Source organism: Phocoena sinus, chromosome 16 (genome assembly GCF_008692025.1).
Source record: "Phocoena sinus isolate mPhoSin1 chromosome 16, mPhoSin1.pri, whole genome shotgun sequence".
Taxonomy (NCBI): domain Eukaryota; kingdom Metazoa; phylum Chordata; class Mammalia; order Artiodactyla; family Phocoenidae; genus Phocoena; species Phocoena sinus.
This window is the reverse complement of record NC_045778.1, coordinates 43,413,014-43,436,679: the sequence shown is the minus strand read 5'-3', so window position 1 is coordinate 43,436,679 and position 23,666 is coordinate 43,413,014. Positions and strand designations below refer to the sequence as shown.

General features: G+C 35.6%; 1 protein-coding gene across 1 annotated transcript in view; it reads right to left on the bottom strand.

The window, feature by feature from the left end:
• The window catches only part of PCDH15 (protocadherin related 15), a 743,572-nt gene that overhangs the window by 591,141 nt on the left and 128,765 nt on the right, over positions 1-23,666 (bottom strand). Inside the window, 1 exon segment of the mRNA XM_032608284.1 lies at positions 10,203-10,268. Within this exon segment, the coding sequence (XP_032464175.1) occupies positions 10,203-10,268 (66 nt within the window).

Genomic DNA, 23,666 nt, shown 5'->3' with positions numbered 1-23,666 from the left:
TAAGACTTGGGACAATTTTTCAAAGGTAGCATTTAAATTATTCACTCTATTAATTCATGTATAACCTTTAGTCTGACTCTTGTCTATAAAAGTCCTCACATCCCTAAAAAAACACTTTTAAGGATAGTAAATGAACCCTGTAGAGATTGATGGGTTGCCAGTTCCTTACTAATAATGCCCACATCCTGCCTGTCCTAAAGATTAAGATAAAACACGTTATTCAGCATTTTCACCAAAACATGCTCCTATAAAGATGATCATGTTATTAAGCAAAGTGAACGGTTTTACAAATATTTTTCTGAAATGTGACTCCACTAGCACTGAATCTTCCCTTTTATATTAATGGCGTTTTGAAGACAATGTAATATAACAAAGATCTCTGGTTATAATTTTGATGGTACCACACTATCAAACTTTCAGACACTCAATATTTATGTAACTATCATATTCACGTTTACCTTTGGAATGGTTGCAGTAATCCTCTATTATGTGTTAAATGAGGGAGTGATACCACCAAGCCAAACTGAGCAAATTAATGTATTTTCTGATTTTTTTTTTAGCAGACAGATTTTTTAAAGGGTAAAATTATATGAGATTATAAATACATACACACCCAGTTGCCTATTCAAATTTTGAAGTATCTAAACTAAGATATCGAGTGAGGTACAGGAAGAAGAACTAACCTTAGTGATTTAATCTAGCAACCTATAGTTCACTATCAACTGATTTGTTGGCAAACCAAAAAAATTTTGAGCAGTTTACATATATTCAATCAACATCTGTCTTCTCTGCTTCAGCCACACTTGTTATCAATCATTTTCTCCAGCCAATGTTTTTGCTGTACCTTAAACTGACCAACGATATTTTTCCTTGTAGCCTTTGAATTTTAATTTTCCTGTCTGAAATGTAAATTTCCCGGCTAAATGCATGGCTCACATCTTCAGTCAGTTTTGGTCAGGGCTCTGCTCAAATGGGGTCTCCTTAGACAGACACCTGAAATAGCACCACTGCCTCCCCACTTGCCTATCACTCCCTGTTGTCTTGGCCTGCTTTATTTTTTTCCCTAGAGGTCCTGCTTCTGCCACCAGGAGGGCATTGGTTTTTCTTTTTTTCTAGTTTTTCTAGTATACCTTAACTGGTAGCTATTCCTTTCCTACTCAAAACCATTTTAAGAAGCAACTCTCTCAACTACACACAGGTCTGACAATTCAAATCACTGTTTTGTAGACTTGTAAATTTTTGGAGGCAGACAAACAAGGAAAACATACCAGCAAAAGCAAGAACAGGTAAAATGAGATTGTTTAATGCTCTTATAATGAAAAGAACCTTGTTTCTGAGGGATGCTGAGTTAATAAAGAGTTCTGTGCTAAGCAGCCAGCACTTGAGACTTGAATTAAGAATTACTGTTAGACAAAACTCAGAATCTAGAAAACAAAAATGAGGACTGATACTAAACAAACAAACAAAAAAACCACACAAAAAAACCTTGCCTGTGGTCATCAGTGGCAAGTGGTTTGGGTAGGTTAAAAGGAACACTACAATATATTATATCTCCATATTCTACTTAAGTAAACCCCTTTGTATTTTAACCAAGGTGAATGTACTTTAATGGTATGTAGCTATGACAATTCCACAAAACTTTTATTATCGAGTACAGTTAAGACATTCATTTTTATTCTAAGGAATAAATATATACTATTTACTGAAATTGTACCATCTGATATGAATACAAAATCTAGCTTTAGTGCATCCTTCAGTTTCATGAAGTAGCAATAGATGAAGAGATACCAAGTACTTTCGTATTCGTGAATCCATATGGCACACTTAAGCATATTTAGTTGAATTACATTAGCAATTCCAGGTGGAAATATGTGGCATTTGAACCTTTGTTTTGAAAACTGCTGTAGGAGGTATTTTAAGTACAAGAACAGTTTCAAATCATCTGAGGGTTATGGTTCTCATCCAGGGATTGTTGAGAACATTTACAGTGTTGATTACTATAGTCAGTGACAGTAGTGGTCCATTTCAGATTTCCATTTCAGAATTCCAGTGTCCTAACAGAAAAGTCATACCTTTGTTGCCTGACAACAAAGATCAATAATCTAGCAGCCAATATTTGATCATGAGGAACAGAAGTGAAAAACCACTCATGATAAACAGGAATTGGGGAAAGAGTCATTGGGGACAGGGTAATAGTGGAATCTAAGATCATGCATGAGAAAGAGCAGTTGTAGACAGAATCTCCAGGAGCTTGATGTTAAAACAAGCAATTGAACTTTGGTGCTTCTCCCATCCCTGAGTTCCTAAACTTCCATCAGACTCACTCCTCAACTAAACTCAAATTATACAACGTAAGTGTAAAGAGTGTGCTGGATATGCAAAGAAAGCTCAAAGCAAAGTCCCTTCACGCCCTTCCCAAAACAATGTCATCTTATGGATGTCCTTTCCACCATGCACGTCTCTCATCTTTGTTGCCTAAATTAGGAGTCAAAATATTGGTGGCTTGCAGGCCACAGGAGCCACACAGATGTATTTTGTTTGGCTAATAAATGGAATCACAATTTAAATTAGAATGACTTATCTTTAATACACAGAATTTCCTATTCTGAAAAAAAATTGAAGGTTTCTTTCTATGTGGTTACGAGTAGAGAGAACCTAATATGTCTTCATTTCTTGCAGCACACAGGCCCATTCTTACTGCCCACGAAGGCCCATGGTCCATCGTCCAATAGTCTATACAGCTGAAACCAATACTAGCTTCAGTTGTCTTCCCTAGTGACAGGATTTAGATACTCTCTCTACAGAAAAATGGTTCATTATAACAGCATCACTTGGCATTAAGTGTGTATGTGTGGCATAATTTAATTCTATATTATTCAGATTTATTTCTATTAGACATGAGATTAAAATAAAGGATTTAAAGAAAAAGGAAAAATAGAATAGAATGTTCTTTTCTTAAGTGTTTTTCATTTCCTTAGAAACCAAGGGTTACTTTGCACAACTTAATCTTTTCATCATCATTAACATTAGCATTCTGAAACTTAAACAGTAAATGAGAGCCACTATCTTGAACAGAGTTGTTTTCCTTGTATAAAACACCCTAGCTTGCTGCCCTTTTTGACTTCTCTCTGCTTTGTATAATTTTTGACTTCTGTCTGCTTTGTGTACTTCTCCTGTCCCTTATTTTATGATCATTTCACTAGATCCAGCAATACCATTGTATATTAGGTGCTATAGAGTAAACAAATGAGAAAAGGAATATCAAAAATGAAATATGATTAAATGTCAATATAATTTTAGATAACTTGAGATAAATAACCTATTTCCCTAATGCTTAGAAAGTTTTCAATTTACTTATTTCACAGTTATATATTCAGAAGTTTGCAGCTGCTGACCTTTCATAAAATAATACTTTGGCACAAATGAAAAGTAGCGAATGCATCGTTGCATATGTAGCTCCAACAGTAATGAGCAGAGCCAAATTGTTTTCTACTAGGATAATTGTCTTAGTCACTGTAATAAGAGGATTAAAATACATGAGGAATTGGACATGATTTTCTTTTTTTTTTTTTTTTTTGCACGTTACGCGGGCCTCTCGCTGTTGTGGCCTCTCCCATTGCGGAGCACAGGCTCCGGACGCGCAGGCTCAGTGGCCATGGCTCACGGGCCCAGCCGCTCCACGGCATGCAGGATCTTCCCGGACCGGGGCACGAACCCATGTCCCCTGCATCGGCAGGTGGACTCTCAACCACCGCGCCACCAGGGAAGCCCTGGACATGATTTTTTTACATCAACTTAGGTCTAATATCGACAAGTGTTTTTTGGATAGTTTCATTTAACTTCTTCAAAACTTACAAAAAATTATATTTCCTCATCAATGTGTATGCCTTTCACTAGAAAGAACTCAGAATGACTTAATGATGACTGGGAAAAGTAAAGAATAGAATAGCAAAGAAATTTGTAATCATGATTTTGGGGCTATGCAACATCCACAGCAATCTAGCCAGAAGACCACTAATGTCTTATAAAAATATTTAATATTTTGGCAGTCAAGAATCAAGTTTGGATGTTATAAGATTATAGAACAGTGGGAATATATTTTTCCCTATTTATCCAGAAAAACAAAACTCACATATTGCACTAAAGGTCATTTGCTTGATGTCAATGTGGATGATTTTGTATAACCCGAACGAAGTTTTAGTCTTAATACTTCAAAAGCTTGTACAGTCATCTATTAATCTACCTTCATCTGTATAGAACTTCTATTGTTAGAGTTGCTGTGTTTCATAAGGCTTTATGCAGCCGACTATACATTTATTTTTTTTAATTATTGTTTCAAATAGAATTCTAGGATTTGTTGATGAAAACCACCAGAGAGACAAACACTATTTACCTTAGTGATAAGGCAACAATGCAGAATAGAGGTAGGATAAAAGTGCCTTAGAAAGTAACTGTTTAAAACCAAATCCTTAGAACTATCCCTCCCATAGGACATATATACTAGATCCCTCTCTCACTTTTATTTTCATGAGTAAAGCTCTGTACAAATTTTCAAAAGCTTAATATCTAAGAACATGTTCTGTACTTCAGGTTTCACCTAATATGTAAATTATGTTGGCAACACTTTGTTATATGTCATATTTGAAATAACCAGAATCGTTATCATAGAACTGAGAGAGAATTAAATCCAGATCTTAAGCTGTATCTTTGTCCTGACACATTGAAAGAAACATGGCCTAAGAATAGACCCAGATAAGGATTTCTATCTTTAATAACATTTCTCCCAAACATTTACATGAGCTGAGGACTCTGTCTTTGGCAACTATATTGAAACATTTTTCCACCTACTATATAATCTCTAGCACCTTTAACCTCTTGGTGGCATCTTCAACCACTTTCAATTTATCCCAATAGAACATTGTCATCCAGTCTGCCTGATAACTTGCCATCTTGGTTTCTCAGGTTCCTCTCTTCTCAGCATCTTGTGCAGTCTCTCATCTGGGGTTCTAGTCATCTTCTACTATGAGGTATCCTACAGAGTTTATTCTTATTCCACTATAGTCATTCTTGCAGAAATTTTCCGCCAGTTTAGACCTTGCTCTCTTTAGTGAATGAAAGAGAAGAATGAAGATAAATAGGCAAAAAGAGAGGGTTCTGAACCCTTGGATGTAAAAAAACAAAAAACCAAAAAAAACCACATTACACTTTTTTTTTTTTACACTTTGTTTAAACGTTGGGAATATTCATACAGAAACATTGGTTATTTAAGACTTTTCTTTCCATGAGTGCAAGACCTATTTTACTAGGAGTATGTGAAACTCTACTTGCAGCCCTTTGGAGGTGTGTAAGGCAGAGTTTGGCGAACTCCCTTGCTATAAATCTAAGATATGTAATTGGCAACTATAAGGAAAGAAGAACATCAACATAAAACTTTAACCTTCTACTCTTCCAAGCTTAGTGATTTTTGACAACGGAAGGAAAAGGATGATGACGAGCAACTTGCAAATGCCCCTCAACAACATAATTGTTTCTAATGAAGAATCAACTTCTCTTCACTCCCCTAGCTCCATGCTTGGGCCAGAGAAACCCCACAGAAGAAGTGACGAACTGAATTCATTGTTCCTCTCTATAACCTCCTCTACCTTCCTAGAAGTACAGGAGGGTCTGTACTACTCAACCTAGTTCACACCTGGTTCTGCCATGTGTGCTGACCAGGACACATTCTCATTGAATCAGCTGTGGCATCCTCTGTTGGCATCTCCTTTCATAATGTGAAGACACTCCGTCATCTTTCATTTCTCAAATTTGCTGTGAGCCCACAATATCTTAACTGGAAATCCATAAAGAACATTTAGGATGAGCCTCCTAATCTCTCACCTACATTAGTGATTTCCTTCTGCCTCTGAGCCTGTTTAGTTTCGTACAATTATGGTGTTATATTCAAACCATGACTTCAAATCATTTTCTTGTCCCCTTGACTCAGCACTGCCTATGTATTTACCCAGTTTCTAAGAATTAGTCTGAACCAGTTCCAAAGTCTTTTTGAATGCCATTCCGTAGTTGTTGTAAAGCAGCCAGGGCCCTGACTTGGCTGGCACCCAGAGGCAACCTTTAAATAGTTCCAGTGTAACCGTTCCTGACCTCACTCCTTCCAGTAAGGACTCAATGCCATTAGGCAGCTCTGAGTCCAGTGAATCTAAAAATGTATTTCCAGAAATAATTTTTTAAAACTTAGTTTTTTTAGAGCAGTGTTTTAAGTTCACAGTGAAAAGGAGAGGGAGATAGAGTTTTCCCATATACCCCTTGGCCCCCTTCCCCCTAACATGCATAGCCTTCCCTATTATCAACATCATTCACTGGAATGGTACATTTTTTTTTTTAACCAAGGATGAACCTACATTGACACATCATAATCAGCCAAAGTCCACAGTTTACCTTAGGTTTCCTTTTGGTGTTGTACATTCTATTGGTTTGGACAAATGTATTATGACATATATCCATCCTTAGAATATCATGTAGAGTGTTTTCACTGCCCTAAAAATCCTCTTTGCTCTGCCTGTCTTCCCCCCACTCACCCCTGGAAACTACTGATATTTTAATTTTTCCCATATTTTTATCTTTTCCAGAATGTCATAGTTGAAATCGTACAGTACATGTTTCCTTCAGCTTGGCTTCTTTCACTTAGTAAAATGCACCTAAGTCTCCTCTGTGTCTTTTCATGGCTTGATAGCTCATTTGTTTTTAGTCTGTATTTGTCTGGATGTACATAGTTTACTTATCTATTCACTTACTAAAGACATCTTGCTTGCTTCCAAGTTTGGGCAATTATGAATTAAGCTGCTATAAATGTTCATGTGCAGGTTTTTGTGTATACATAAGCTTTTCTGGAAAAAAATTTTAGATATTTAAAAATAATCTAAGTCTGTTTCTTGGTACACATTCTCCTCTCTAAATGCAAATGCTCATTAAACATTTTCTACATACTAGTTCTAGAGCTTTCTGGTGGTGGTCAGGAACCAATGTGATTCTCTTAATGGGTTGATTTTGTGTTCTTACCACATAAGCTTGATTTTCTGGTAGTTGTGATGAAAATAAACTCCTGGTTCAGATCGAGGGTCATATAATGAATCTGTTATCAATATACAACTGAGGACAAGGACCAAGGAGAGGAACAATCTAACAGGTCCCAGGCTGAGAAAGAAGTTTATGGATCTCTACCTGTTAAATTTTTAATTCTTTAAAACTTATACTGATGTGCAAATTAATTTAGCATATATATTCATAAAAAGGAAATATTTCCATCCCACAGAGTATAAAAATCTTGAAATACGCAGATGCATGTGACAAATAACGGACGTTCTATGAATGTACCTTAGTGACTTATATAAGAAAATTAAGTATATATTTTAAAATACCTGAGTTAAAAAAAAATACCTGAATTATTTAAAAGCTATACTATAGTAGTATAGTAGAGGATGTATTTGGCAATGGAGATTGTTCAGCTGTAGACATCAATAAAGTAAGCCAAAGCAAGTTGACACCCAAACTTACTAGTTTGGCTTAATAAAGGATTTGCTGTGCCTTACTTTTAAGAAGGCCCAGAACATTTACAAATAGGTGCTTATTTTTCTAGTAAAATAGGATACCCACATGTTTGGTTACTACCAATTAAAAAGATGCAAGAAAAAAGAAACCAAGAGTTTAAGAGCCAGACTAGAATTAACTGTCCTATTGAGAAGTTTCTTAGATTGCCTAAAGAAAAATATGAAAACACTTTCATGGATTGTTTCCTTCAGACTTTTAAGGCAAGAATGATTGCACACTACATTGTAATATGTGGCAGAGGTTCATTTGATCACCATATTTTTAGAAATTTAATATGAAAGAGAAATGTAAAAGCTTTAATCTCTAGATTGGTATTTATACTCCTTATGTTGACACTCAAATAACTTTGGCAGCATTCTGAGTAGTTGGCAGTTTCTACAAAATATGCCAATTAAAGAGCACAGCAACTACATCATGTCACATTCTTCTAAAATATAAATATTGAACTTTCACTACATGCCATCATGCAGAACTGCTATGACAACATCTTTGTAGACTTCCTGAGCTCCTTTAAAAAGTGGGATCTCATCAACACAAGGAAAGGTAAAATATCATTACTGTGGCTGTAATTATCTGGTTGGCAAAATAAGCTCTGTGTAGAATTACATGTTAAAACAACTATTTAGTAAAATTAAATGCTTTAGTTCAGCTCAGCTTATATGTTCAAGGGAATAGGTGAACAATGAGAAAATATAGATTGGTTTTCTATAACGTTTATTTTTTTGTCTCTGGTTAAAAAGCAAACTTTTTATTGTAGGACATTTAGAAAACAGATTTGTTGACAGGAAAGTAGTTAACGATAAACCATAATCTTACATGTGAGATGAAATTTTTCTGGTATAGTATTTTTATATATATATATATATTTCTTTTCTGCAGATACATATAGGACTTATTTCTAATTTATTTAAATGCATCCTAATAACTCATTATCTTCATATACTTTCAAGCTCAATAGGGACTTTTTAAAAATAAACAAACCTGTGTAATTTTTATAATATTTCTATAATTTAGTATAGACACTTAAATTTGTTTAAACAAAGGCCAGCAGTGTTGTGGACATTTTTGGCTGATTCCAAAGGAAGTGAAAGATGTTCAAGAATAAAAATTTATGCCAATTCTTCTAAGAAGTAAAAGAAATGTTTCTAGTAAAGCATAATAAATACTGATACATAATAAAGTGGACCAACACAGGTATTATGTTTACTATAGAAATTTTCAAAATACACGTAGGTTGAATTTCAGGGAAAAGTCACTTTCCAATAAACCACTTGACATTCTTTTTTTTTTTTTTTTTTTTTTTTTTTTTTTTTTTTTTATGCGTTACGCGGGCCTCTCACTGTTGTGGCCTCTCCCGTTGCGGAGGACAGGCTCCGGACGCGCAGGCTCAGCGGCCATGGCTCACGGGCCCAGCCGCTCCGCGGCATGTGGGATCCTCCCAGACCGGGGCACGAACCCGTGTCCCCTGCATCGGCAGGCGGACTCTCAACCACTGCGCCACCAGGGAAGCCCGACATTCTTTTTTAAAAAGACATCAATCTGGAAAAACAGTGTTGAGACTAGACAGAAAGTACAAATCAAACCCAGTGGAAAGTCTGTTACAGAATTAGTAGACAAAATGAGCCACAGAACATTCTCATATTTAGAATAGTTTGAAATAGAAACCAAGACTCAAGGGATTTCCACTTTACTGTTACCTAATAGAGGAGGAGAATCTCTAAATATCTGTAAAGTTTAGAGACTAGGAGAGTGTTGGGGAACAAAAGTGCTAATTTTTTGTTAAGGAAAATTAAAATTTTGAAGATTGTAATATAAATTAGGAGTTAGTTGTTAATTATGGCAGATAGACTGAGTGAAAATTCAGATTTCCTCCTCTGCTCTACACCTTTTGTCAGTTTTCTGTTCCCAAGCACTTTGTTTTCCTAGTAACTATTCTTTTTTTAAGATTTTTATTTTTTGATGTGGACCATTTTAAAAGTCCTTATTGAATTTCTTACAATATTGCTTCTGTTTTATGTTTTTTGGGTTTTTTTGGCCACAAGGCATGTGGGATCTTAGCTCTGCGACCAGGGATCAAACCTGCACCCCCTGCATTGGAAGGCAAAGTCTTAACCACTGGTCCACCAGGGAAGTCCCCCTAGTAACTATTCTTAAATCACCATGTCTAATAGATTATGGATCTTAATCCTTACCAGATTGTAGCAAATTTAAATTAGCAGTGCAGAGCTTACCCTGTGGTCCATTTCTTTTGGAGAAATACACTAGGTAACAGTATGTGTGATAGTCAACTCTACCTATTGACAAAGAAAAGTTCTAGCCGGTATCTAGATGCATTCTTAGACTGATTGTGAATCAGATGACTTCTCTGCAATCAAAACTAAACATTTCTATTCATTAAGTCTCTCATAATGTAATCCAAATAAAGTATTTCCAGTTAGTGTCCTAATTTAAACTCACACAGGGAAGAAATTAAAGAGGAACTGTCAGTGGATTTACTTTGAAGCTTTCATTTAGTACTTCCACACATATCAACTCTAGGTTTGAAATGAGAAATCCCTCTTAGATTAAGTCACTTTTAAAACACATAGCTTACTCACCATTCCGACTCTCTTCATCAATGGCAACTATGGTGGCTGGTGGTCCCCCCCTAGCTAGTTTGCAATCTAAAGAGAAAACAAGACAAAGTAAGAAGTAGCTACTGCAGGAGCATTCACCCTGAGATTAAGTTCATTGAGATGTATATTGATATTTAAAAAGAAAAATCCTGCAATCAAATTAATATGCATCATTTCTTTTAACAGTTTTTTATTTTTAAAAAATTCTCATAAGAGCTATATAGATTCCTTACCACATCGTAACAAAGACACTTTGTATACCATGAAACTGTTCAAATCTTACTGGAAAACACCAGCAGAGACCACTGGAGAGCAGAGGTCCTTCAGGACAGAGATAACGGGATGGTAATTTAACCCAGAAAAACAACATAAAGGAATGATTAACAAGGATAAATTGTAATTAAAGCATCACAACAGAAACAAACATAATTGGACTTTAATTGTAATAAAGGGTCTAATTAAAAAGAGTGAATAGATCTTTAATAATGTTTTAAAGAGAATAAAACAAAGACAGACAAGCAATGTTCATGAGGTTGTTTGAGATTTTATTTTTGTCATCTTACCCTCATATTGCCAGTCTGGAGTCAAAAGTATAGAGTCATCAATGGGAGCAGATCAGAAAAATGAAAGAAAGGAAGAAAGAATACATGTATATATTTAGCGAGGATTTAAAGACATAAATAGCATTATACAATAACAGATACATCACCTAATGATTTCTGGAAATGAAGTATATAAAATCCTTAGATTTTTGTAATTCTAACAGTAGTAACAAGTTTACTTGATAATGTATGTCATTAACATCTTAAAACTTATAGATCAACTCGAACATAACATACAGTACACCGATGTGTCCTATGAAAAGGTAAATAAAGTTATTTATGAATTGTCTGTTATCCCTGTGTTGAACAAACCTTAAGAATAGTGCCTGTCAATCAGTAGTGATTAATTTGTTATTTCAAACAATGCTAATACCGAAGTATCTCATGATAATGAACATAAATAGTATCATGAGCTACAACATCCATGATAATTAAAATGTGATGGTTTTGCCTGGAAGATGTCAAAAGTACACTTCCGAGACATAAAGCACTCTCCCAGGAGGTACTTGGTCAGCCTGATAGGGCTGTGTCACACGGTTAAATGTGCATGGCACAGTCCTGTGACTGCAACATAAATTGGCTTAAAGCCATCCAAGTACGTGTGCTATTTGGAAGATGACTTCAAGGTTTACTATTTATCTATTAAAATTCTGCTATTATGTACATGGGCATGAATAAAAAAGGCTTTGGCGAGCATTGTTCTATATTGTAAGATATGTGCTCTCCCATATGAAGCTGAAAAGATCAGAAATCTCCAGTTTTTCTCTCTTCATCCTGGTCAGTATTCGTGGAGTTTCAGGTCACAGCATTTTTAGATCTAAAATATCTCATTACACTTCATTCTCTCCTTCCTATACCCCCTGACATAGCACAGCTCCTCACCATTTGTCACCTCTACTCTTGCAGTGGTTTCCTCACTGATCTCCTAGAAGCTTTGTTCTCATTCGGCATTCATTTATTAATTTCACGAGAATTATTTTATGCACCCAAATCAAAGGTAAAATAATGGTACTTCTCTGCACAAAGAACTTAAGTTTCCTTTGGAGTGAAGAAAATTGTCTTCGAATATCATTCAAAGGATGTCATGGTCTTAACATTGTTTACTTAGAATTAAGCACTGTGCCCTTCAGTCACATCAGAGCCCTTACTCTTGCTAGAATGTATCTTGCATTATTAAGGAAGTTTTGTCACCTAAATTCATTTCTGCCTCTACTCCTGCCTGGCAAGTCTCTGCTTCTCTTGGTAGAACTAGATTTCACCTATTCCATGAAAACTTGTCTATTTCCCCAGTCAGAATTTATCTTTTACTTCCATGTTCTCATAATACTTTGTTCATCTAGTTTTTTATTCATCTATGCATTCAAAAATTATTCAGTCAAATTTGTAGATAACTTACTACGTGCTGAACATGGGAATTAAAAACCAACAACTTCTTTCTTCATGGATCTGAGTGATCAGATAAAAGAAAGACTCATAAACAGCCACATAGGTATGGCACAGTGTGGCCTATGTGAGTCAATTCTTTAATAAATTCGTTAACAACACAAACGGTTAAAATACAGAGAATGCCTGCTGGGAGTGGAAATGGGATACACAAGAAAGCAGAGGCAATCTGTGGAAAGAATAAAGGAAACATGACCAGTTCTTACAAGATGCAATTCTTGGATTACCAACATGCCTTCTGTTTGTATTTCAAAGAGTAGTTACCTTTCAATACTATTTTCTCTCTCCTCACTCCTTCTCTTTCTCTCTCCCTTCCTCCCTCCCTCCATATAATATATATGTGTATATATATATATATAATATTTATATATGAGATCACTGCCTTAGTTAAGATCCTCATAGCTGCAAAGTAGAGAAAAAGTGTGGTGAATCTGCATGTGAATATTGATAGAGGAATAGATATTTAATCAATAACTTTATAGGCAGGCAGGATAAAGGGAAAGGAAAGAAGGAGAAAGCTAGGCATACATATACGAAAACCTCTCACCATTTGGTTACTATTACATTTATGCGTAGATTTTTCTACACATCTAAGTCAAGTACGACTCCTCATATTCCAGCCCTCCCTCCCTCCCTTACCCTTCCCATTCTCAGTTCATTCTTTAGCCATAACAAACCAAATTTATGTTTGCTGTGCCATCTGCCAAAAGGCCCTTCCTCATCTTCTACCCCTGGTTAACTTCTATTTCTCTTTCAAGAACCTGGCAAGGCATCACATCTTCTAGAAAATCTTCCTTGTTGTCTAGATTAAATGCCTCTTCTCTGCATTCCTTCAATATACACTGTATTCCACTGGAAAAATTACTTCATAAAAAATATATTAGTATTTTCTTCTCATAAAAGCTCCTTCAGACCAAGTCTGTGTCACATTTATATATCTAAGTAACCTCAGAATCAGACTAGAGTTGATCCTGAAAGAATGCTTGTTGAATTTTTCTGAACTGCAGTCAGCCCAGCTGCAGTCTCTCATTGAATATCCCTCCATGAGTGCTGCTCAGAAGCCACTGTTCTCATTATGTCCTGGCCGACAGAAACAGCCCAGGAATATAGGTGCAGCTACAGTTCCTCCCAGTCAGACCCCTTTAGATGACTTTCACTCAGCTTTATTCTTTTAGCAGCTTCCAAAACCCCACAATAAGATATTTTTTCATGCCCAACCAATAAACTTTCTTTATTCTGAATCAAAACAAAAATGATTAAATAATTTTGCCCCAAACACTAATGAAGAAAGGTTAGTCAGATACATAAAAGTAATCTATTAATAACAGTGTTCACAACAGGCTAAGTGTTTGCTTTGGAATGATGTATTCATGAAAGTATAATTAGTTTTGAAATGCACAAAAATATTTTTAACGACAAGTATATTCAGAACTGTCTTAAAAAAAGTAATTTTGGATGGAGTAACCAGGAGGTATTATGTATGCTAAATATGCAAATGGAGATCAAAGTGAAAACTAGAAAGCAATTTGGGGGCTGGGTGATCCTGCTCTCTACGGTCTATGGATAATCTGTCTGCCAAGGAAAGACAGGTTAGCTGATGATGCCTGTGCCTTGGAAACAAACTTCTGTAATCTATTTAATTTCACCCTTGACTGTCCAGATTTCACAAATTCATTGTTTTTCCTGCCTCAGACTTCTAACCACTCAGGCCCCTACCTGATTCCCATATCCAATTTGTTGTAAAGTGCAGGATATGAATACAAACAGCTGAATGCCCAGTGTGATTTATTTCCACAAATTTGTCATCAAGCTAAAAATAAGCCGTATTTTTTTTCTGTATATTTTAAAATTTCATGCAACAAGTCAGATTTAAAACCTAAAAATGTATTAGCAATATATGGAAGGACTGGTTTCAAATGAAATGAACCTGTGATATGCTGTTCTTATTATGACCTGAAGCTTAAGATCATGTTACTCTACAAAGGGAATCTCCAAAATTGTCCATATATGTTCATTCCTTACTAGGAAGAGAGAACAGCCAGGTAGACCCTATTTCCACCTTAGCCTATTCTCAAAACTTCCATTTAAGTTCAAACAATGTCTTTTTTTAAAAAATTATTTTATTTATTTATTTTTGGCTGCTTTTGTTCTTCGTTGCTACGCACGGGGTTCCTCTAGTTGCAGCTAGTGGGGGCTACTCTTCGTTGCAGTGTGTGGACTTCTCATTGTGGCGACTTCGCTTGTTTCGGAGCTCAGGCTCTAGACACGTGGGCTTCAGTAGTTGTGGCATGTGGGCTCAGTAGTTGTGCCTGGTGGGCTCTAGATCGCAGGCTCAGTAGTTATGGCGCATGGGCTTAGTTGCTCCATGGCATGTGGGATCTTCCCAGACCAGGGCTGGAACCCGTGTCCCCTGCACTGGCAGGTGGACTCTTAACCACTGCGCCACCAGGGAAGCCCCAAACAATGTCTTTTTAATGAAATTTCAAATATATTAACTTTTTTCTTATATTAACATGGCAATTGCCATCAATATGTCCAATGACTAGCATATTTCCTGCCTAGACCTCTCCTCTGAGTCTGGGTCCTGCTGCTCAGATAACATCTGTACTTGCAATTTCAAAGGTGCCTTAAATGTAACACTCCAAAATGGATTCTAGTTGCTACCCCCAGACCATACCTGGCCTCTTCCAGTATGTACTATTTCAGTGAATAGCACAATTTTGCACCGAGTTGCATAAACCAGAAACCAGGGGTTCACCTTTGAGCCTGCCCATCACCCTTGCTTTCCTGTGTTGAATCCTTCAATAAATCTTGACTTTCATTACTACAGAAAAACTTCTTGTATCCACCTACAGCTTTCAATCTGATGTCACTATGCTAATACAATCTCTTACCTAGTCTAACAGGTTTTCCTAACTGTTCACCCTACAGGCAATCTTGCCCCACTCTTTTAATTTTCTATCTTTAACCACAGTGATCTTTTTACAAATTAAAACATGCTTACCAGTTAATGATGTACCATTGCTTTTATGTTAAAACAAAACTTTCATGGTCTACAACTCTCTGTATAGTATGATTTTAGAATGAAAACCAAAATACATGGCCTACAAGGTCCTGCATGATACCACCTTCTCCTTCCTCTCCAGTCTCATTCGTTTCCATGTTCTCACTTGCTCTCTGCATTCCAGACAGGTTTTTCTTTTCTTTAATCATGCTATCTTTTGTCCTGAGATACCTAAAGATCTTTCCAGATTACATTATTTCTTATTTCTAATCTTCACACTCAACCCATTATTCACTTATATATTCTTTAGATTTTAACCTGTGCTTCGCTTTTCCAAAGAAATCATTTCCAATCCCCAGGTTCCCTGATATATACTCAGTTAATTCTGCCTTCTAATATCAAGTTATGAATATCTGACTCCTCACTGACAGAAAACGCAGTGATAATCTAGATCTTGTTTCTGTTCCTCAGAGTTGTGTTCCCAGGGCAAAGTTCCTGCCACATAGGCGTCAGCAACTATTTCTTGAATGCAAAACTGAAGAGCCTCGACCAAATTTGCAACAATTTTTAAAAAGCCCTCTATAACTTAATCTTTTCTCTTCTTAACGTTTGAAATGTCATTTTCATATAAAAATAATGGGGAAAGAATGTGTAACAAATTAGTTATTAAAAGACAGGACCACTGATACTACCTCAGCAGAAATGCGAAGGGTAGCACCACGTGCCACCTGAAAATATGTCACTTTGGCACGTGGAGCTGAAGGCAATAAAGACCCAGCAGACTCAGCAAAAGCCTTTTTTTTTTCCTCCTCCTTTTTAACAGCCTAAAAGAATTTAGAAAGGGGGCCTGTACCAGGAAGAGAGCTATTACTAGAGATAATTTTTTCATTTGAGAGAAGTATCTGCATGCAGGGCAAACATTTGTTTACTGAACATTTCCTTTTCTCATCTTCCTGTGAACTCCCTCTTTCCCTTTGAAGTCTCAGACCACTTATCCCTTTCCTTAGCTCAGGATGGTATTTAAGCCTCAATTGCCTGGTTGTGTTTGAGTCTCATATTTTTGTACATAGTTAAATTTGTTTTTCCCCTGTTAATTGTTCTATTACAGGGAGGTCTCAGTCAAGAACCTAGAAATGTAGAAAAAAAATTTTTCCTTCCCTATGAGGAAAAAGCTACTATTTAAGTAAAGAAAGAGACAGTTTTGTAGGAATTCAGGACTTTGAGGGATTAGTTATGAAAGATCATAGAGAGCTCAGAATTATAAAGAGGAGTAATGAAAAGAGAAGGAGAAAATTTTCACATGTTTCCAATTATCTATAGTTTCTATTAGAATTCTACACTCTGATCATCCAATTGACTGAACTGAAGAACTATTATGGAGCAAACTTACTCCAATATCATATTAATGGCAAGGATGCATTCCAAGTTCCTTCATGATTTTATCAAATTGCTTCTTAAAGAAATAAAACTCAAAGACCTCAGATATCAAAGCTCTCATGATATCAAAGATCACAAATACTTCTGTGTCAGTCTTTTAGAACTTTTACTCGGCCATTTCCTTACCAGCTCCCTATGAGTATCAGTGAATTATTCTAGCACTTAGCAGAGTATTTGACATACTATACTCATTCAATATATTTGTTGAACTAGGGAACATCTTCCGCCATGGTAAAGCAATAAAACAAATAACCAATTAAATCATTATTATTCATCATTTCAGATCTTTTGGGGAGTGTTTAAAGTGTTAAAGGAATTGGTGCCTAGTACAGTATAGAGCTTAAGAACATGTGCTTTGGAGTCAGAAAACCAAGTTTTACATCCTAACCTTGGCTTTTAATAGCTGTGTAAATTAAGTAGATTATTAACTTCTTATACCTCAGCTTAGGTAAATAGGTGTAATAGTAAGTATAACTACTTCATAGATTTATTACAAGTATAAATGAGATAATCTATGATAACTTCATTTTGCGTGGCAAAATGTACAGGCAGAATAGATGCACCTTAATTTGTACAGTATCATTATTTTAAGGAATGTATTTGGAAAATCGTTCCTATTTTTTTCCCTTTGACCAAAAGGTGGCAGAGAATCCCTTGGATTTCCCTAAATTTTCAGTGAGGGCTGATCTTATTACATATGTGGTTGTGAAGTGCATTCTCATTAAGAATAAAAGCAGCCACATGACATGTCACTGATGGTCTGTATGGACAGAAAAATTGGAATTCTTGTTCCAGATATCAACCTAGAACCACTATCCTGGACTGAATTTACTAGAGGCAAATAGAATCCTTGAACTCCATGAGTCCTCCAATAAGGATTGCAAGACCATTTTAGAAGATAATGTGCTCACAATGACCCACTGGTCCCATAATAGTCTGGAAATGCATTGGTGTCCAAATGATCAAGCAGAAAGATCATGAAAGAGTCACAGATATTCTGAAAACTCTACTCTTTTCAACATTCCTCTATTAACACTTTGGATATTCAAAGTCATCTGGTGTTTCTTATCTAGAAGCTTTCATTTTCCTACACGCACACACACATACACACACACACACACACACACATACACACATACACACACACATTTTCTCTCCCCTTTCCCCTCTCCGTCTCCCTCTGGATCACTTAGTTCAAAGCAATTTGGCCTCTCATTCAAAGGAGTACTGCACTCTCAAAATTTCTGGCTGCACAAACATTTTATTTTCAATTTGCTTCTCACAAGCAGTAGCAGAGAGACTATTCTTATATTTTTCTGTTGATCTTTGGAATATTCATTTCCAGGAAAATACACACAGGAGTGAAATCTTAATATAAAAACTCCTTCTTTTACATTTTGACTCTCATTCAAAAGAAAAGGAGTTTGACCTTGAAATTTATAAGATCGATAGAACTATAAGTTGTAAAACTGCAGTCAACAAATAGACCATAACTGAAAAAGGAAAATGAACTGAGTAAGCTAAAGGACATTACAAGTAAGTCATTTTCAATTCAAGAATAAGATATTAGCATTAATAGATTTCAGATATTACCATGGATGAAGGAAGGTGTATTTTATGATGCCTTAGTGTCATCATTAATTGGATTATATAATTTGATTACGATGTTCCAACAATATGGTTTAGTAATGCCCACTGAAGTCATTAATGATTATTGTTCTATGTCACTGCTTTCATTAGGACGATTTACATAGAGGCCATGGCTCCCTCAATCTCTACATTTTTTTCAGAAGTTACTATTTATTTCATATTCTAATTGGTCTATCAACAACATTAAGATTTTTACATTGTTGGCATCTGGTGAGAGAAACCCATTCTCATTCTTAAGAAATTAATGGATCTAAGTAATAAAAAGAAAGACAAGTAAAGGGCTGCAGGAAGAAGGCAGAACAGGAACTGAATTGTCAGAAGCCTGATCAGAAGATCAAGTAATACTTTTTTTTTTTTGCGGTACGCGGGCCTCTCACTGTTGTGGCCTCTCCCGTTGCGGAGCACAGGCTCTGGATGCGCAGGCTCAGCAGCCATGGCTCACGGGCCCAGCCGCTCTGCGGCATGTGGGATCTTCCTGGACCCGTGTCCCCTGCATCGGCAGGGGAACTCTCAACCACTGCGCCACCAGGGAAGCCCTCAAGTAATACTTTTAAAATTATTTTTGTTCACTGGGAATATTACTATAATTCATTATTTTATAATTTCATGTAAATGCATTGTCAAATATGTTAGTACTTGTACCCAAGTGTAATGTTCTTACTTAATTCACACTGCATGAGTTAGAAGCTCTTTGAGTTTCCTTTCCATTGATGGCGACAGTTTTTCCTTACTCATATAAACTTCTGTCACAGGATCATAACTATGTTTGAGGAATTTGACATGGATAAAATAGTTCTTGGTCCAAGGTGTTTATGTCACCGCTGACATCAGAAGAAGCAGCATGGTATTGTAGTTATGGACATACCCTTGGGAAACAGACTGTCTAGGTTCAGTACTAGCCACATTTTAGCACTTGTTAGCTTTTAAGATCTTTGAAAGTGACTTAAACTCTGTAGCTCAGTTGCATTAGTTGTAAAACTGAAATTATTGTATGGAATAGTGATTGGCATATGGAAGTGCTTTATAAGTTATTGTTAGGTAAATTCTAAACAAATGAGCTAATCACATACAAAATTTGTATATCTCTACATTTTAAAAGCAGTGACTTTTACATATTTTTAATTAAGTAGTAGTTTCTTAAATTCTTCAACAGTCAAAGGAAAACCATATTTTATTAGCAGAACAAAACAGGCTTCATATATGTTAGCATTTTTGTTGTGCATTTAATGTACTGGAATAGCAGCAATACATTTAATTATATGGCCACAGATTGCTAAGAATACATAGTTATAGCTGAATCAAGCAAAAGATCTTTCTAAAATTATCACAGGAATGCTTATAACTAAAATAAAAATAAAAAATCTGCTTTGGTAATCTAATGTAAACTGGATTTTGTACTCCTAAAAGCTCTTGCAAGATCTTGCTTTCTGTTACTCTAAAAATCTTCCTAATAGGCTTTTTGCATTGGCTTTTTTAACCATATTATCTAATTTGTCTTTATGTTTTACAATTAACATATAAAGGAAAAAGAAAGGGATAAAGATTTATGTCAATGAGGAAAACAAAATTATACAAAAAAAATACTTTTTGAAAAGCAGTCAAAGAATTTACATTCATATTTCTGAAAGCTAATTTATTTTCTAATTACTCTTTTTCTTAACATCTTTATTGGACTATAATTGCTTTACAATGGTGTGTTAGTTTCTGCTTTATGACAAAGTGAATCAGCTATACATATACATATATCCCCATATCTCTTCCCTCTTGCGTCTCCTTCTCTCCCACCCTCCCTATCCCACCCCTCTAGGTGGTAACAAAGCACTGAGCTGATCTCCCTGTGCTACGCCCCTGCTTCCCAGTAGCCATCGATTTTACATTTGGTAGTGTAGTGTATATATGTCCATGCCACTGTCTCACTTTGTCCCAGCTTACCCTTCCCCCTCCCTGTGTCCTCAAGTCCATTCTCTAGTAGGTCTGCATCTTTATTCCCATCCTGCCGCTAGGTTCTTCATAACCATTTTTTTGCTTTTTCAATTCCATATATATGTGTTAGCATACAGTATTTGTTTTTCTCTTTCTGACTGACTTCACTCTGTATGACAGACTCTAGGTCCATCCACATCACTACAAATAACTCAATTTCGTTTCTTTTTATGGCTGAGTAATATTCCATTGTATATATGTGCCACATCTTCTTTATCCATTCATCTGTCAGTGGACACTTAGGTTGCTTCCATGTCCTGGCTATTGTAAATAGAGCTGCAGTGAACATTGTGGTACATGACTCTTTTTGAATTACAGTTTTCTCAGGGTATATGTCCAGTAGTGAGATTGCTGGGTCGTGTGGTAGTTCTATTTTTAGTTTTTTAAGGAACCTCCATACTGTTCTCCATAGTGGCTGTATCAATTTACATTCCCACCAACAGTGCAGGATGGTTCCCTTTTCTCCACACCCCCTCCAGCATTTATTGATTGTAGATTTTTTGATGATGGCCATTCTGACCAGTGTGAGGTGATACCTCATTGTAGTTTTGATTTGCATTTCTCTAATGATTAATGATGTTGAGCATTCTTTCATGTGTTTGTTGGCAATCTGTATATCTTCTTTGGAGAAATGTCTCTCTAGGTCTTCTGACCATTTTTGGAGTGGATTGTTTGTTTTTTTGATATTGAGCTGCATGAGCTGCTTGTAAATTTTGGATATTAATCATTTGTCAGTTGATTCATTTGCAAATATTTTCTAATTACTCGTAATGAGGTAGCTCAGAGGAAATTCTGAATCACAATTCTTACTAAGATGCTCAACGAGGTCAGAAGCTAAAAGCTGCAGCATCAACATCACTGTTTAAAACTGCATTCTTCAAACAAAGATTTTAAATAATTCTTTGTGTACAGTCTATTTTGCCTCTTTAAATCAAGTTCTTTGCTACAATCCACTATAAGTATCTAAACTGTCCATAAAAAAGCAAACTCTATGGACTGAATTATAAGGAAAAAATTTAAAGCATTTTATTACTCATAATATTAAAGACCATATCCATGTAAACATCACATCTGTTTTCCTACATCTTCCGGTTTTATTAAGATATTATTGACATATATGTAAGTTTAAGGTATACAGTGTGATGACTTGATACATGTATATATTGTAAAATGATTACCACAATAAGTTTATTTAACACCTCCATACTCTCATATAATTACCCATTTTTGTGTGAGGTGATAACGTTTGAGATCTACTCTCTTAACAACTTTCAAGTATATAATATTGATATAATATTGTTAATTATAGTCACTGTGTTGTACATTAAATCCTCAGAATTTATTAATCTTAGAGCTGGAATATTGTACCCTTTGGCCAACATCTCTCCATTTTCCCCATCCACCAGCCACTGGCAACCATAAGTTTCTATGAGTTCAGCTTTTTTAGATTCCACGTATAAGTGAGAAGATATGTATTTGACTTACTCTGACATTTCACTTAGCATAATGCCCTCAAAGTCTATCATGTTTTTGCAACAAGCAAGATTTCGTTCATTTTTATGGCTGAATAATATTCCATTTTGTACATATATTACATTTTCTTCATTAATCTGTCAGTGGACACTTAGGTCATCTCCATCTCATAATTTGCATATGTTGAACCATGCTGCATCCCAGGAATAAATCCCACTCGATGGTGATATATGATCCTTTTAATTTGCTGCTGATTTTAGTTTGCTAGCATTTTCTTGAGAATTTTTGCCTCTGTACTCACCAAGGATATTGGTCTGTAGTTTTCTTCTTGTGTAGTGTACTTTTCTGGGTTTGGTAACAGAATAATGATGCCCTCATATAATGAGTTTGGCAGTGTTTCTTCCTCTTCAATTTTTTTGGAAGAGTTTGAGAAGGACTGACATTAATTCTTAAATATTTGATAGAATTCAGTGAAACCATCTGGTTAGTCCTGGGCTTTTCTTTGGTGGGATGTTTTGGTGACTGGTTCAGTTTCCTTACTCATTATTGATACGTTCAAATTTCCTGTCTCTTCATGATTCAGTCTTAGTACATTGCATTGCTAGAAATTTATCTACTTCTTCTAGGTTATCCAATATCTTGGTGTACAATTGTTCAGAGTAACTGCCTATGATCCTTTGTATTTCTGTGGTGTCAGTAGTAATGTGTCCTCTTTTATTTATGATATATTTATTTGAATCTTCTTAGTCTAGTAAAATGTTTGTCAATTTTGTTAGATTTAAAAAAAAGATAGCTTAGTTGCATTGATCTTTTCTATTGTTTTTTCCTGTTCTCTGTGTCATCTATTTCTGCTCTGATCTTTGTTATTTCCCTCTTTCTGCTAACTTTGGGCTTCTTCTAGTCCCTTGAAATGTACAGTTAGGTTGTTTATTTGTGATCTTTATTTTTTCTCAATGTAGGCTTTTAAAAATTAATTAATTAATAATTAATTAATTGCTATAGCCTTCCCTGTTGCATTGCTTTTACTTCATCCCATACGTTTTGATATATTGTGTTCCTATTTTCATTCACTTCAAGATACTTTTTAAAATTTCTCTTTTGACTTATTCTTTGAGCCATTGATGTTCTGGCAAGTGTTGTTTTAATTTCCACACATCTGTGATTTTTTCCAGTTGCCTCCTATTACTGATTTCTTGTTTTATAAGATTGTGGTCAGAAAAGATACTTGGTATGACTTCAGCTTCTTACATTTGCTAACATTTGTTTTGTGATTTAATGAATAATCTACCCTGGAGAATGTTCTGTGTGCACTTGAAAAAATGTGTATGCTGCTGCTGTTAAGTGGAATGTACTGTATGTTTGTGTTAGGGCCGTTTAGTGTAATGTATAATTCAAAAATTCAGTGTTTCCTTATTAATATTTTGGTTGGATGAGATATTCATTGTTGAAAGTGGAGCACTGTGGTCCTCTACTATTATTGTATTGTTATCTATTTCTCACTTCAGATCTGCTAGTATTTGATGAATATATTTAGGTACTCTGATGTTGGGTACATATATATCTAGGATTTTTATATCTTCCTTTTGAATTGCCCCCCTTTTTATTATATAATGATTTCTTTTGTTTCTTGTTAGAGTTTTCTACTTAAAGTCAACTTTGTTCAACATAAGTATAGCTAGCTATTCATGCTCTCATAGCTACTCATGATCTCTTTTGGTTTCCATTTGTATGGAAATGCCTTCATTTTGAGCTTCTATATGTCCTTAAAGCTGAAGTGAGTCTTTTGTAGGTAGTATATAGTTGGGTCTTGCTTTTTAAATCACTCAGCCACTCTGTGCTTTCTGATTTGATAAT